At 32.6% G+C, this 15,960-nt stretch overlaps 1 protein-coding gene across 1 annotated transcript in view; it reads right to left on the minus strand.

Moving 5' to 3' along the window:
* Nucleotides 1-1,612: 1,612 nt before the first annotated feature.
* LOC139518671 (transient receptor potential cation channel subfamily M member-like 2) overlaps nucleotides 1,613-15,960 on the minus strand; it is a 43,200-nt gene continuing 28,852 nt past the window's right edge. The window contains exons 17-21 of the mRNA XM_071310145.1: nucleotides 15,115-15,426; nucleotides 14,304-14,502; nucleotides 13,093-13,252; nucleotides 4,679-4,866; nucleotides 1,613-2,912 (exon numbers count right to left, since the gene is read on the minus strand). Coding sequence (XP_071166246.1) covers nucleotides 2,842-2,912; nucleotides 4,679-4,866; nucleotides 13,093-13,252; nucleotides 14,304-14,502; nucleotides 15,115-15,426 — 930 coding nt within the window. The 3' untranslated portion in view covers nucleotides 1,613-2,841. The remainder of the gene's footprint in view (nucleotides 2,913-4,678; nucleotides 4,867-13,092; nucleotides 13,253-14,303; nucleotides 14,503-15,114; nucleotides 15,427-15,960) is intronic.

A 15,960-nucleotide genomic window follows, 5' to 3' on the forward strand; every position in this document is an offset into this window, starting at 1 on the left:
ACAGGGGCAAAATGATTAGAATAAAACTCGTTTTCGGTTAATAATGGTCACATTGCAATATGAAATAACTGAAACTTAATCTTTTGTTTGTCAGATAGTAAGGTAAATTTGAAATAATATTTTCCTTGAAAAATTACATATTTTTACCGCAATTGGACATAACTAATTACGAATAGCATATTACAACTGCTTTTAATTCACTCAAAGCCTTAAACAGTAGGAAGTTTCTTAGAATTTGTGCTTATTTCTTATTATCAAACACTATTTTTTACAGAAAATCTCTTGTCAACACTGAATTTCGAAGATACTTATCATAGTGTTGAACCATTTTGACAGACGTTTTTTTTTTTATATTTAAATACATATTGACCTTGCATGTTTTGTTTTTGATATAATTTCCTCCACTATCAGATACTTGACCTTACATGATCCTATCTTAATACATTTCAACCGAAACATATTTTTCACGATCATTCTTTTCGATATACCGAATGCCAGCCGTGTTATAGTTCTATATTTTGTAGACATATGTCTCTTGGTAAAGACAATATGCGCATGCTGATCTCTAAATTACTTTTTGTTATGTAGGGTTTTTGTCCTAGTAAAAATGTGGACCCAATTATACTTCAATTAATTTAACTACCAACTATGCTTATTCTTTAGTTTTCTATGTTGTGTCATGTGTTCTATTTTTTTGTCTGTTTGTCTTTTTCATTTTTAGCCAGGCGTTGTCAGTTTATTTTCGATTTATGAGTTTGACTGTCCCTCTGGTATCTTTCGTCCTTCTTTTATAGATAATACTTACAACTTTCATCACACATACATATTTGGGCTTCTAACGAAATGATAGACAAATACATTTCATCAGACAGTTCAACAAATTATTTTTGCTAAACAAGACATTTCTTTAATTATAAGTATAAGTGGCTATCCTATAAATAACATGATTTGAAATATGTCCAATCAAGAACCATCTAAATACAAAATAAGAGTACGATATAATAATTCCAGACACAAAATGACAACATGCACTTTACAAAAGGAAAAGCAAAGATACAACGCTTGTATAAATTTTCTTCATTCAAGTACAGTGATGACACCGAAACCTTCAAGATAAATACATTTTTATATATTTTTAATATTTTCTATTCCTTTTAAGCACAATGAATGACACTGAAGAACATAAATATAATAAGCAATTGCAATGGCAAGAAACAAAACAAAAACAATGGCTACATTGTACATACAACATTTGAAAACAAAAAAATAATGTTTGTACATTAACCTTCCATGAATTCTTATGATCCATTCGACAAGACCAGCTTAGCCATCATGATGCCATGGATTTTGCACTTTGGAGGATGATAATAGGTGATATATATATTTATATGTAAAAAGTAAACATCATACTTTATACTATGATTGCGTCCGTAACGCTTTTCTGAATTAACATTCAGTAGGAACGATCAAAACCAAACTGTTAAACCAAAGGATGTATACGAACCGAAACATAAAATACTTTCAACATCGTCATCAAAACATGAAGATGGAAAGCTTAAGAAAGCTTTTATCAAAAAAATAAATAGACGAATTAGAAACAATAAGTAAAAGTGAAACTTTTGCAAATTTAGACGGAAAATTTACTTACAACCAGTTGGAAAGGGAAGTTACTCATCTATCACACATATTTTTCTTTTCTTTCAAAGCCTCGATCATACCTGATAAGGTCATATGAGCACACATAAATACATATATGGTCGGTGCCACCGCTGGTCAAGATTATATTACCGCTAATTGATAATGGAAATAATAATGATTTTCTACTCCAAAAATTCATATCTTTAGCTGTATTAGGCAAAACCTAACGGAATTTTGTGTCGTCATTGCTGTCAACTCTGTTTTAATGCTGTATTGATACCAATTATAGATAGAGCATCGCTGATGAGTCTGTTGTAGATGAAATACACGTATTGTGTACACAATTTGAATTCTGGTATGTAGGATTATATTTCACCGGCAAATATTTCAAACCTTGATGGTACTCAGAATAAAATTGTATGCGACTACTATTTGGCTGATACAATGTTGGACTTACCAAAGGTAGAAAATATAACAAATGTATTTAGGAAGGAACCAATCTGTTAAAAAAATTACCTGCCCAATTAGCTAAGAAACACTTTTTGAACTTTAATGTTTGGTGAACTGTTGCCGCAAAAGTTATAAATATATTTTGGTTGTACCACAACGCTGATATTTCTAGAATTGTTTGATGTTACCCACTGTTGTTCTAGTTTCTGCATTTTTTTAAAAATGAAATATTTATTATACTGGTATTTTATGGAAAATACATAACACATAATTGCATTCTTGTAACCTAAAAGATTTTTTTGGCATCATCATTCCAATCCTAACAAAAAATTACTTCATATCCTAAGTTATATCCTTAATTTAAATATCGAGATAACAGTTTTGGGAAAGAGAGATTAACATAATTTGAGAATGGTATGTACGTGAGCATGAAGATGAACAATAAAAAAAGAAAAAGATATTATTCCGTTTCTGAAATATTTGGAGCGTCAGCACCGGTATTTCATCAATGTGAAGTATAACAAAAACCATTTTAAATTATATACTAAACTTCAACAATTCAAATTAATACAACTGGTGGTAGTCTAAAAAAATATACAAGTAATGAAAAGCTATGTAAATAATATGAACAAACATCTTCTCATCAATTATTCAATCTAGTTTTTTAGCTTTTTCTGTATCTTCCCCACTTATGTCATACGTTTAAGTACACGCTGATCTTTTCAATAAAATTATTCATATCTGCTTGAAATCTCAAATATTGTAAACGCATTTAATTGCGTTCATAGATTGAAGTGCGTTGATCTTATCCCACGATCTTTTACCTAAAAAGAAAAACACAACAATACTAATATAATGTAGATAGTTCAGTTTATAGTTTAATTGTAAAAGTTATTTTTTCTTTTCAAAACAATACGTATTACTTCTATGTGAATCAATCATAGTCGTCTCTGATGGTGTTCGCTACTCGTATCTGAGGGCGACCCCTGCTGAGAGATGAGGAGAACGATATTAAGGTCTTAAGATTGTACAATTGTATTAAAATTAAAATAATTATGTAATATTGGTACAATCTGTACATATCTTAAGACTTTTATCAAGCTCGACTCAACAGGCTGACAAAAAAACGAAAATTATAACAAAATCACGAAATAACTAAAGACACAATGTTCTGAAATTGATACCAGTGCATTATCGGATTTATCCAATCGAGATAGTTAAAATTTAACTATCGAGATTGGATAGATCCGATAATCCACGAGTAACTATGTAAGAATCTGTTTCTCTAATGATTGAAAAAATAATTTTCTTTTTTTGTTAAACAAAAATCCCGTCGAGTGCCTATCACATTCCATGAAGTTGTCAATTTCATTAACACTTGTTTGCATATTTTGATTCATCCAGTTAGCTAAAAAGGTGATGACCCTTAAAATCATTCAATGAGATCATCGGCACGTTGATTAAAATTTTTATACAATGGGTTCAGAAAGGGATAAATTTCCATAGAATTAGAGAAACGTGTATACGCTGTTACTGCAATTAAGTTCAAAGCCGAGCAAGGTCAATTAAAAAATCATGTTTTTTTAATTCTATAATATAAATCCGATTCGTTAAATCTGTTCTCGGAGTTTCTCTGTTGTTCATTTGCTGTCATCTTATAGGTTTTGATTTTACTTTGTGACGCGGATTTGTTTCAAATTAATCGTTTTATAACTATCAAACAGCGGTATACTACTGTTGCCTTTTTTTCATTCATTCTCAAAAGTGCAAGTTGTGTGGTTTGTTTTATGTTAAGGTATATATTAGGTAAAGACAAGTGCCTATATTTCTATTATCGAAGAAATTAACCTTAAAATACGCGTTTTCAAAAATGAACATTTTTGATTGTATGCGTCAAAAGCGCATTTAATCAGGAACGTCAAAATCCGGATATTTGAAACCCAAGTATTTAAAAGAATCGAAACAGTTGAAAAAATGTCTGACAAAAAAGACAAACGATTTATAGCTAAACTTATATAATTTCAATTTTTGCAAACATCATTTATTGGCTAATCAGATTCCTGTATCCTTACATCCAACATACAATGTCTGTGTGTTCGCATGCATTTTTAAAGCATTTGCCTGTATTATTATGTACGTTATAAACTAATATCAATATGCTGTAATGCCTAACACATGCACATATGACAAATGATGAAGTCGTAAAAACCAGATACTTAACGAATAGAAAACGACTGGAATCAAGCATATCTTTATTAAATAATATAAAGTTATCAAATGCAAATTTACAGGAGATGCCCAATAGAAACGGTACAATTCAAAATTGTTTGAATTTCTGTTAAGACTTTAATACAAGAATGACGTTACACGTGCATTATAATTGTTGTAAAAAGGTACTATTGGTAAAGGTGAAATATATATATATATCTGAATGTACACTTTGAAATAGTATCTTGCAAAATTGTTGCACTATGTTATAACCTATTACGAATTTGACTAGATGTTAGAATAGTTAATTCAATATTAAAAAAACTCTCATTTAAGTGCTTCTATCCTAATAAGAGAAAAGTAACACAGAAATCATACTCACGGATAGCAGCCTTCTCATCCGATTGTTTCGTCTTGACTAGTTTCTTACAGCACCAGTATATTATGTAAAATGGTCTGATCACAAGGTTGAGAGGAACAGGTATTCTAGTACGGTAATCCATAATGACTTCATATCTCAAGTATCGCCACAATTTCTCTGAGATCTCCTGAACCCGTTCAAATCGATAGCTGTAGATAAATATCAACACTTTTAGATGCCGTAATGTATGCTTTAAAAACTTTAAAATCACATTAATACTGAACTCCATGGAAAATATAGAACGGAAAGTCCCTGATCAAATGGCAAAATCAAATGTTAAAACGCATCAAACGAATGAATAACAACTGTTATATACCTGACATGGTACATGCATTTTCTTATGCAGGAAATTATGGATTGAACCTGGTTTTAAAGCTAGCTAAACCTCTCACTTGAATGACCGTCGCATCAAATTCCATTATATTGACAACAATGCGTGAACAAAGCAAACAGGCATAAGAGGTTAAAATGCCAAAAATACAGCAGTCAACATTGTGCTATAATTCTAATCACTAATGAACATACAAGCATGGAACAAAGAAGCACAAAATGACATACAGACTAACCATTTTAGTAAACATTTATAGACCAGCGGTAGAATAAAAAAAAATTTTTTTTAATGCACCCACCGAACACACGGCTAAATTATATATCATTGGAAAGATAATTTTGTTAACTTTAATATTAATGATGCCGTAAGCATGAGAAATGGTCGGAATTTTGCATAACTGAGGTCAAAGGTCAACAATTGAATATTACAAAATTTTGACTTTACTGTCAATGTTGGACTTAACTTAGGAACATAAAACATATTTAACAATCAGGGGACAATATTTCATTCAGCATACATGGAGCCAGTTGGGAAAACCATTTTTTTTTCTAAATACGTCATTTTTAACGTTAAAATTGACGTTTTTTGTTATAAGATACATTTTGTTTATTTATGACTTCATTTAGTTTCCATACAAAGATGACCTTGAACTTTGGTAATATTGTTTTCCCATGAAAATGAAGTCTGAACACGAATTGCTACAATACAAAAGTTTAAAGTCAAGTAAAGGAGGGATAAAAGTAAATTTCATTGATATCAGTTTCAATGGTCTTGATGGTTATTTTAGTAAATTTTGGACAAATTTTTTTTTTTGAGACAAAAGCTGTCATTATTATTTTTGTTGTACATCAAAATGTATTCATATAAGGTTTATTAAATATGTTAGCATCAAATCAACGTTTTTTGACGTTTTTTACATTGGAATGCCCGATCGTCCTATCATAATAAACGGAAATATCTTCAGTGTCAAAGTAAACTAAACGTATATTAAATCAACAGAAAAAGTGGACAAAAACTAAAAGCAAAACAAGTTTATATATGAATTAGCATTATTAAGATGTAAATAGGTCAGGTATTCAAGCATCATCATCATCATCTATATCTGTCAGGTGTGTATTGATGTTTTTACAAAGGTCTGATGCTTGACATTGACAAAGTTCAGTACAGGACAAATTCTGTTCAAAACACACACAACTTTTACTACAAACTGATTTTCCTTTGCATGTGCACACCAAATCTTGAAGGAAATCAGATGACATTTGACCTTCAAACAAGACAGGTTCAAGACCACACTTTCCTTCTTTCCAACCAAACTGTAGAGGCGATCCAGTAACAGACTTGGCGATATGTGCAGTCATCCAGATTTTGGTTTGGAAAGAAGACCTGAGGACGTGTTGTTTAAAAGATGCTTCACAAGGAGGGAGTCGGACCAAGCTAGAATCTTTACATGTTGCTAATTTCACCTGGAAACTGTTCAAATTATTATGGCAGCGTTTGGACTTTCCTTTGGGATCATAAAGCCTAGTTACGAGTTTCCGACTGACGGCTACCGAATCTTCTATATCAAATATAGATATCTGGGACAAGTCATCGAAATGATCAGACGTTTCTTTAAGTGCCTTTAGCATGGATTTCTTGCCTATGCCAAATAAAGACGATGTAGTATCACATCCTGTAATAGCATGTGCAGCTGGTAGGATTTTACACAAAACTGAATTTAACGACCCACACAGCTCATGAACAGGAATGTAACGCCGACAATCCTTAATGCTAGTGATCATTCCTGTTTGAAACCACAATTCAGATATATGAGTCATCTTTGGGAAATAATGTATTAAAAGTACTAGCACGTCCGTATCCGGAGACTTTACTATAATGCGACCGTTTACACCGTTTTCCCTGTACAGTTTGTCCGCATTCAAGGCATGTAGAATAATACGTGTATCTGCCTCTTCTTGTGTACTTGACAATTCACTGCAATCTGATATACCTTTAGGACTTATTATTTTGACTATTTCTGGATTGGGAAATGATCCAGCGAGGTACAGTTTTTGACCATCCATTAGACAACTATTTTCTTTCATATATTGCAAAGTGAACTCACCAAGAAACTTAATAAGTGACTGCTTGTTTTCACCTGAACTAAGAAATTTTTTCCAGTCTGGAATGATTCTTCCTTCGATTACTTGAAACACCTTTGGATTGAAAAATGACTTTGATCGACGTTCCCGTTCAGAGCTTTTAATGGAATTTTGAATGTCGTATCTATCAAAAATGTCCGCAACCACTGAAGCATATTGAAAGCAAGCAACCTGATTGAGAACAAAATCTAAAGCCAATTCACCAAATGTTTTAAACCTTTTTGCATTGATAGATTGCAATAATGCCATGCCATCTCTTATATGGGTGGTTCGGGATATATCGAATATTGGAAGGATTTGACAGACTACTACATCCTGTTCCAGTATGTGAGCTAAATCTGCCTTGCACGTCTTGCGCATTGTACCATCATCATGGAACATGGATGTTGGGATCGGGCCAATTGGATAGGAAAGAACTTTGTCAACTGTTACATCCTCTCGACAATTTGCCAAAACCAAGGCACGCCTAAAAACTAACTCAGGGTTGATATGCACATTAACTGTGTCACCAGAACGACATTTTAGTTTGGTTTTTTTCGTCATATCCTCGAAAGACTTTAGTTTAGATTTTGATATCGGGTTATAGAAACTTCGAGATTGCCCATTCGACAAAGAACCATCAACGAAGGATTTAACCCTTTGTGTGCCCTCATTTATAGAATTCAATAAAGAATCTTGAACTTCTTTAGATGCGTGCATCCCAGTTGAAATGTTTATGAGAGGAACTGGATGTAAGGTAACATCAAAAGGATCTGTCATTTTGTTGATGATATGATCTATCAAATCACTAACCTGTTGGTTATCTCGTGTCATTGCTGCTGGTTTCATTTCCTCATGAGACAAATCACTCTCTATGGACAAACCAGCTCTATCACGCATTTCTGAACCGAAATGACCGAGAACATGTCTCGTTAAGGTCCATCTAATTAATGCAGATTTTTTGCGGGTTAACCCAACAATCCCCCCATGCCCTTTAGAGTCTTTTATAATAGTTTTCTCGGTGGCCATATCACTCCAAATGCCGTTAAAAGTTCCCTTTTTTTGGTGAATTGCAAATTCACCAGAATCAAATGCTGATTGGACTTTATGAGGGATATCAAGCATATCAAGAATATAAACCGGGGTCCATCTGGAGTAATTTGTTCTGTTGGTTATGAAGAAGTATGGCAGCATATCAGTAGTAGTATGTAAATGCAATGACCACAAACCCTCCCGTTCTGCACGAATGTTTTGGAGCATAACCTCAACAGCGGTCAGGAACATATCCCAGTACTTAAATGTTGGGGACTCGAGATATCCCCAGTTCCTGAATCTAACTGTTAATGGTAATACATGGGTGGTATACAGAATCGTAAGCTCGTTCAGTACATCTTTGTAAGATTCCGATTCATCTAAAAACTTTGCTTGACATTTCGACAGCATCACCCATACATCCTTTGGTATTGCATCAATACCACCATTTTCCCCACACCATTTGAAAAACGAAGCAAACCATAACGATTGTAATGCTTCATATACGAGTGTTAAACCTCGAACTGATCGGTTGAACTGTTTCCCTAAGAGCATCTGGTCAACAGTGCACCCGGCATAAACACCAGAATCAACCATAAGATCCCGAAGACCTCCATCAGCCCACAATTTGCCAATACAAGCTATAAAACAAGAAAGTGTGTGAAATCCACCAAGCCTCAAAATATGGGATTGAAAAACTTCCGGCATTGACCATTTTACTTGCTGTGATACTGCGTAAAGTTGTTGATCAAAGGTCTGTATTGCAAAGTCCTGTCCTACTTCATTTGACATGTCCAGACATTTCTTCATTGTTGTATAAACGGTTGACATATCGCTTGGCTTCGAGTCAACAACTGGTGCATATGTAACAAGTGTCCGACAAGGAAGTGATTCTGAGACTAGACCATTAAACCCAGTCCAGAAAGGAATTGCTTGTTTAATTTGTTCTGGAAGTTCCATTGGAAATTTAATTATTTCTCTGGACAGAAGTCGCAGCAAAACCCAAACGGAGTCTAAAGAAGCTTCACATCTTTCTGAACAAGATTGTATGTCACTATATGCATTCTCACGACGGGGAGGCTCAGGACGCTCTTTTGGCTTGTTGAATGGTACACAGTTTATCAAAGACATTGTCTGCTCGTCGACAGGTAGAGATTTTTCCTGTCCTCGTTTGACTTTAACCTGTTCAGCATGTACAGCGATTGAATCTGTCATTTCAGTCTGCAGTTGGAAAACAGCTCTAGCCATAGAATGGAAAGTATCCTTGCCATCCACCGTTTCCGTGTTTATATCAATGTTATCTGATCCTTCCTGGATGAGACAACCATTGGACGACAGCGGTACAATACCGTTTGGAACATACACGCCATTTTTTATCCTTTCAATTTCATGACTTGATAAGCTTGTTAGGTATCGCCTTACCTCATCATACGAACTACAAAATCCATGAGCATTTAACGTTTCAACTAATTGTTTTGATCCAAATTCGTGATACAATTGTAATGCAAGACCAATTTGAAATGGAGTAATAACATTAGTACTCATTGAAACTATGCTTTCTGTAAGCGACATACATTTTCGCATTTTTTCTACGGTAGTATGATTTTGGTTTGTAACGGCCAGAAAAGACTTTTCATCTATTAACCAACAAATAAATTTGGTCAGGTTGGGGGGCATTGTTTGAATTGACAACGGCAGAGAACAATCGGAAGGTGTTGGGTAATAATCATTGTTTAGATCAAGGCTATGTATATCACGCCTTAAAATATTGGCAGCTGTGTGTAAAATCTGTTCTTCACTTGTTGTATTTTTGGAACTTCCAATTTCTAAATCTAACTGTGCCATTTTGAGTTCAGATTTTAGCTGACTTGCAGCTTTGATGGCGTCACCGATAGATATAGAGCTGCTGAACATGATATTTGATTTACCCTGACCTTGTTGTGGTTGTATGACAATTGAATCGCCGTAATAATTCATTAACCTATTTTGCAATTTATATGTTGTGTATTTATCGGCATAGTCATGTGGAAGCAAAAAACGAAATTTCTCAAGCAAGGTAGACATCATAAAAGCCTTATGCTTTACCATCAGATCTGAATTAATTTCTGATACCAACTTCACAAATGCAGTATCATGGTCAGAAGATTCTGCTTTTACTTTTTGTGGTGTTTTTAGTAGATATTTAGTTATACAGGCCGAATGATAAAGGGCATTTTCAGTAAAATTTTCATGTAAAACCGTTGACTCAATTTCATGATCCGAATTATTTCTAGCTGCCTCAAGTATGTTCTTAATTCTGTCTTCTGATTCCACTTTATGCAATTTAGCATCTTTTTTGTAAGTTTTGTTCTTACAAAAAATACAGGAATACCACTCTGATCGAGTTATGATTCTAGATGTGCTTGCAGCAGGTGACAAAATGCAAGCACCACTTATTTTCTCCTCCGTTTCCATAAATTCTTGTTTATAACAAGATAGATTCTGCTTACTGGTGTAAGATTTACAACAAGATCTATGGTATTTAACATCAATATTTTCCGAAAAAATTTGATTAATAGAAGACAACTCTTCTACAATCTTCAAATATATCTCATCTTTCCGTAGTTTAGTAGCTTCAATAAAACTAACTTTGCCCTTGTCAGTGAAAATATATAATTTTTCCGGGCTTTTAATCTGACAAATTATGCATTCCTGCCAATCTAATGAAGACTTCCCTCTCTTGGCACTTGTTGGGGTAAGTTTTAAAGGACTACCGAACTGTGACATTATCCGGAAAATTTTCACAACAGATCCGGAATAATTTTTAAGCGATTACTTAACACAATGTAAACAATGATAAACAACAATATATATTACCACTCTGGGTATTCGAAATAACAAAAAACAATGAAATCAACAACAAATCAAATATAAAACTAGTGTAAAGACAAATATAAACCCTAAAACTGATATTAATTAAACAATTTCAATGTGAAATGCTAATCGACATTTGGCTTGTACAGTGATAGAACTGAACGGAGTGAGGATTGAATAAAAAATAAACGTCCCGGACCGTAAATCCTGAATTATATACATTTTGTAACAGATTGATGTGTTCTATTCAAATTAGAAATGTCTTGTAAATTTAATAAGAAATGTTACAAACAAAAGTTGTTTCGTATAAAGTAAATATCGAAGTGTATATTTATGCCAAATAAACACAAATGAAGTGTTTTATAATTATCCTGTTATTAACGGAAACCGGTGGAAATTGCGTTAACCACAACAATTGAAGTAAAACGTTTTTTAAAAGGTTAATGGTAAATATTTTTAAAACAATTATTGACTATTTTTATCGTCAGTAATATATTCTTTCATTATCATATTAAAAAATAGCCGTTATATTGTGATTCATAATAATAATTAACATTTTAGTGTATAAATGATTTTTTTTTATACACTACATAACGCTCAAAAAAGCCATTTTTACGGAAATTCGACCATACGATTTTCTTACGGCATGTTTAAAATATAAGTTAAACATGTATTCTTTCATTTAAAAAAAATTCCAGGTGTGTGTTCTTTGGGTGCATTAAACTCCTTAACTAAGCGTCTTTTCAGATTTCGCCGCTGCACTATTAAGACAAGAACACACAAATTTACCATATGACAATAACACAATGACGGGCTGTATAAGTACAGAGTCACGTGATATATGTAACGAAGAAACATAAAAGGGCATATAGACAAAGCACATAGTAAAGATAAAGGACAAGGAACAAACAAGTTTTTAAAGTAAAACCAAAAGGCAAATAGACAAAGCACATTAACAAATTCGCAAAAAAAAAGAATATGAGAATATTATAAACAATACAGACAGAATGTAAAAGTACCACGAGTACTTTATTTCGAATTGATTCTGATTAATCATTTAAAATGATAGATTTTGCAGTAATATTTTTTCTAACTTAAAACCATGTCAAAATGTTTTATTAATTCTCTGTAACATACCCATACTTACAAGAAATACTCATAGTTAACAGTAATACTCATCAATGAAGTTACATATCTTATTATTAAAACTTCAGATTCAGATCCAAGATGTTGAAAAAAGGGGGACATGGGTGCCACAAACTATATAAATTTGCCGTGGAACAGGTAAAAAGTCTTGATTAACCGTAAATGAAACCCATAAGGGGACACGGACATCTTACATGCCCCTAAATCTGCCGCTTTAAAAATATAGTCTATTTTAATGTAGGGATGTTTATTTTGAAAATCATGGTAACTCTCATATTGTTTACAAATTTAATTTGGGAAGATCGGATGGACAAATCTTAATGTTATGTAAATATATAATTTATTACAATGACTTCAGCCGTTAGATGTACCCAGAGTATCTTCATCAACTAGATATACCAACTCAGCTTTAATATGTATACTTATAGGGAAAAAAAGTAAAACAAAAAAAATCTGAACTCCGAGAATAGGTTTCAGATATCTGTTCATATACAGCAATGATGTAAAGTGGTGAGCAATAGCGTTCTACATTTTTTAAACAAAATTTTATAAAATATTTAAATAAGGCCTTTTAAGCTAATTAAAAAAATATGAAAAAGTAGGGGTAAATTGGGGTATTGAAAAAGACGTAAGTAGGGAATATCCATAAATTATATTTTCAATTATCAATACGTTGAGTGAAAATTTACAAAAATGATCAATTCGAACTTTAAATTACCCTACACATGCTACATTGCCGACTTAATAAAATCTTACAATTATAGCTATTAAAAGTGTAAGCATGACTATTCAACACTGTTAACAAATTGTTTAATTTGCTATAACCATTAGCCCAGTTTTCGACATTTCACGAAGTGGTGTAATTGCTCGTGATATAAAAGAATTAAACAAACCTGAACATAGCTATCAAAAGATTGACAAGGAGGAGATTTGAAATCAACATATAGATTGCAGCGATCACAATAAGTACCCAGTCATACTCATTACATCGTTCTATATCTGGATTACTCTCCCATACACGTCGATCCATGGTACATGGTGTTGTTATATTGTCTGAAAATATTTTGTTAGAATTTATTTAACCTTCAAAATTTTGAACAATTACTTTATGTCAATGAGAAATTCCAAAGATATTTTAGAGTACATACAATAAAAGATTATGTCATCTTATATAGTATTAAAACTTTTGACTTTTCTACACTTTACACAAGTATTCCCCATTCCATGATAAAAGACAAATTGTAAGAGTTGGTATTACTTTGTTTCATTAAAAAGGATGGCGAACGTACATACAAGTATCTCGTCTTGGGGAGTGATAAATCCTACTTTTTAAACAATCACTCTGATTCAAACAAAAATTTATCTAAAATAAACATAATTACGATGCTTGATTTCTTGATTGACAACGTATTTTTTACGTTTGGATGACCTGTTTTTCAACACTGTCGTAATTCCAATGGCAGCGCCTGCATACGGAGTATATGTCTCCCAATTGATACAATATTACCGGGCTTGTATTTCTTATGATTTCCTTGATAGAGGTTTGCCTGCTACTCACAAGAAAGTTATTACACCATGAGTTACAAATGGTTAAGTTGAAATCATCCCTTTGTCAACTTTACGGACGCCATCACCAGTTGGTTGACCGTTATGGAATAACCGTTTAACAGATAATATCGGATATGTTCCTTATGTTGTTGCTACAATACCCTTCCTTTTTCAAGAATGTAACCTACCGAAGCAACACGACGGGTGCCACATGTGAAGCAGGATCTGCTTACCCTTCCGAAGCACCTGAGATCACCCCCTAGTTTTTGGTGGGTTTCATGTTGCTTAGTCTTTAGTTTTCTGTGTTGTGTCTTCTGTACTATAATTTGTCTGTTTGTCTTTTTATTTTTAGCCACGCATGGCGTTATCAGTTTATTTTCAATCTTTTTGACTCTTCCTCTGGTATCTTTAATCCCTCTTTTAGTTGAAATCTTTAATTGTGTTTGCTCTTGTATTTAAACATATAATGCCTTTAAATATAATAGATTTTAATATTGTTTATAGCATTTTAATGTTTGCTGACTTTGCTATTACGTTATGTTAGTTGAACAATTACCATTAAAACTGTCGAGCATAGTTTCCCCATATATTTGAAAGTATGGAATATAGATGATGTTCCATATTCTCCAGTTCTGATATCTTGCTATTTGCCACATTTTCAAATCATGTTCTGGGTACATGTTTGCATGATAGAGCACTCCAGCACCAATCATGCATAAAAACAAAATTCCTATGAATCGAAAGAGATCCTTTAACTGAAAAATACATTATAATGTCAAAAACATTTAGTCTTATAAACCTAACGGAAGTCTCATAGACATAAAAGCTAGCTGTTTATGAGATATCATAGGCGACAGCCTACGTCTTACAGCTAAAATAATCAAAATAAATTACTTAGATACGTATTATGTCAACAATCATGTTTTCTAGAACCCATAGCTGCCAAAACTAGTTTAATTGTACAATTACGACATGATACATAACACATATTATACATGGTAAGTCAACTCTCGCAGTTACAAAAAGCTCTCTCAAAGTCCTATATCTGCTGTTATTATAAGTTTTGTGTTTCACATGGCAACTTCATGATCATAACATGATGACTTTATAGTGTAGAAATTAAAGGACCCATATACAGAATTAAGTATTGTGTCATCCTGCAAATAAATCTTGGATTTGCATTACGTTTATAATAAAACCAAAATGTACTCAAAAACATGAGATGCAGTGATTTAACAATAACATTAAAGTTACAAACTTACATTAAATCACTCTCACCTAAGCTTAAAAACGATTGTTACATATTACATACATAAACGCCATAATAAGTATGTAGGTATGTAGTTAATTGATAATAAGTCACATACCATTTCTTTGATCATGATAATTTTTGGTCCAATTTTTCTTGACATCAATAGGACTCGAAAAAATCTGAAAAACGTAGTTGTTAGACTCAAGCTGAAAAAACGTCTGCAAAACTTTTGCCACTCTTCTATTAAAAGGAAGAAACGAAGACATATAGATGTGATACTCAGAAAATAAGAAATAACATCCAAGAGGTTCCAGAAATTGCAGATGTATTTCTTAAATTTATACCATCTTGAATGACTTAATGTGTCATCTTGTGGAGGTGTTCGTCTCCCGATTTTCTTTACCACAGAAATTATTACATTTGAAATCTGAAAATAAATACATACAAAATTAGTTCTAATGGTAATGGTCCGTGTACCACTTAAAACTTATTAAGTTGTCAGGTAGTTTTACTTATGAAATATGTTTAGTGATAATTATGTTTGTGTATGCGTAATTTAATTTTACTTTTTCTTGGTGGACTTCCAGATGGTTAGCATAATGCTCCATCCAATTTGATACATAGATGTGTTTGGTGTTTGTTTGATTTTTTGTCATTAAAGAAAATTCCACCAAACACTCTTTTTTTTGTAAAAGAAGCTTGAATCAAAATGATAGTGTTACTTAATAATCTAGAATTAGCTTTTCTTAGAGTTTTGTGCTACTTAAATTTAAGTTTATATCTTTTTTTTTCCTTTTTGTGCTATTGTTTCGTCTGGTTTTATATTACTTGGTTTTTTTTCTGACACCTGAATCAATCAATGATATTATAATCAACTTGGTTATCACATACATATAAAAATGGTGGACTTTTTGTAATCTAAAGAAAGGGGACAGACGAATTAATCGTAACATCAAAAATC

This window comes from Mytilus edulis, chromosome 4 (genome assembly GCF_963676685.1).
Source record: "Mytilus edulis chromosome 4, xbMytEdul2.2, whole genome shotgun sequence".
Classification (NCBI taxonomy): domain Eukaryota; kingdom Metazoa; phylum Mollusca; class Bivalvia; order Mytilida; family Mytilidae; genus Mytilus; species Mytilus edulis.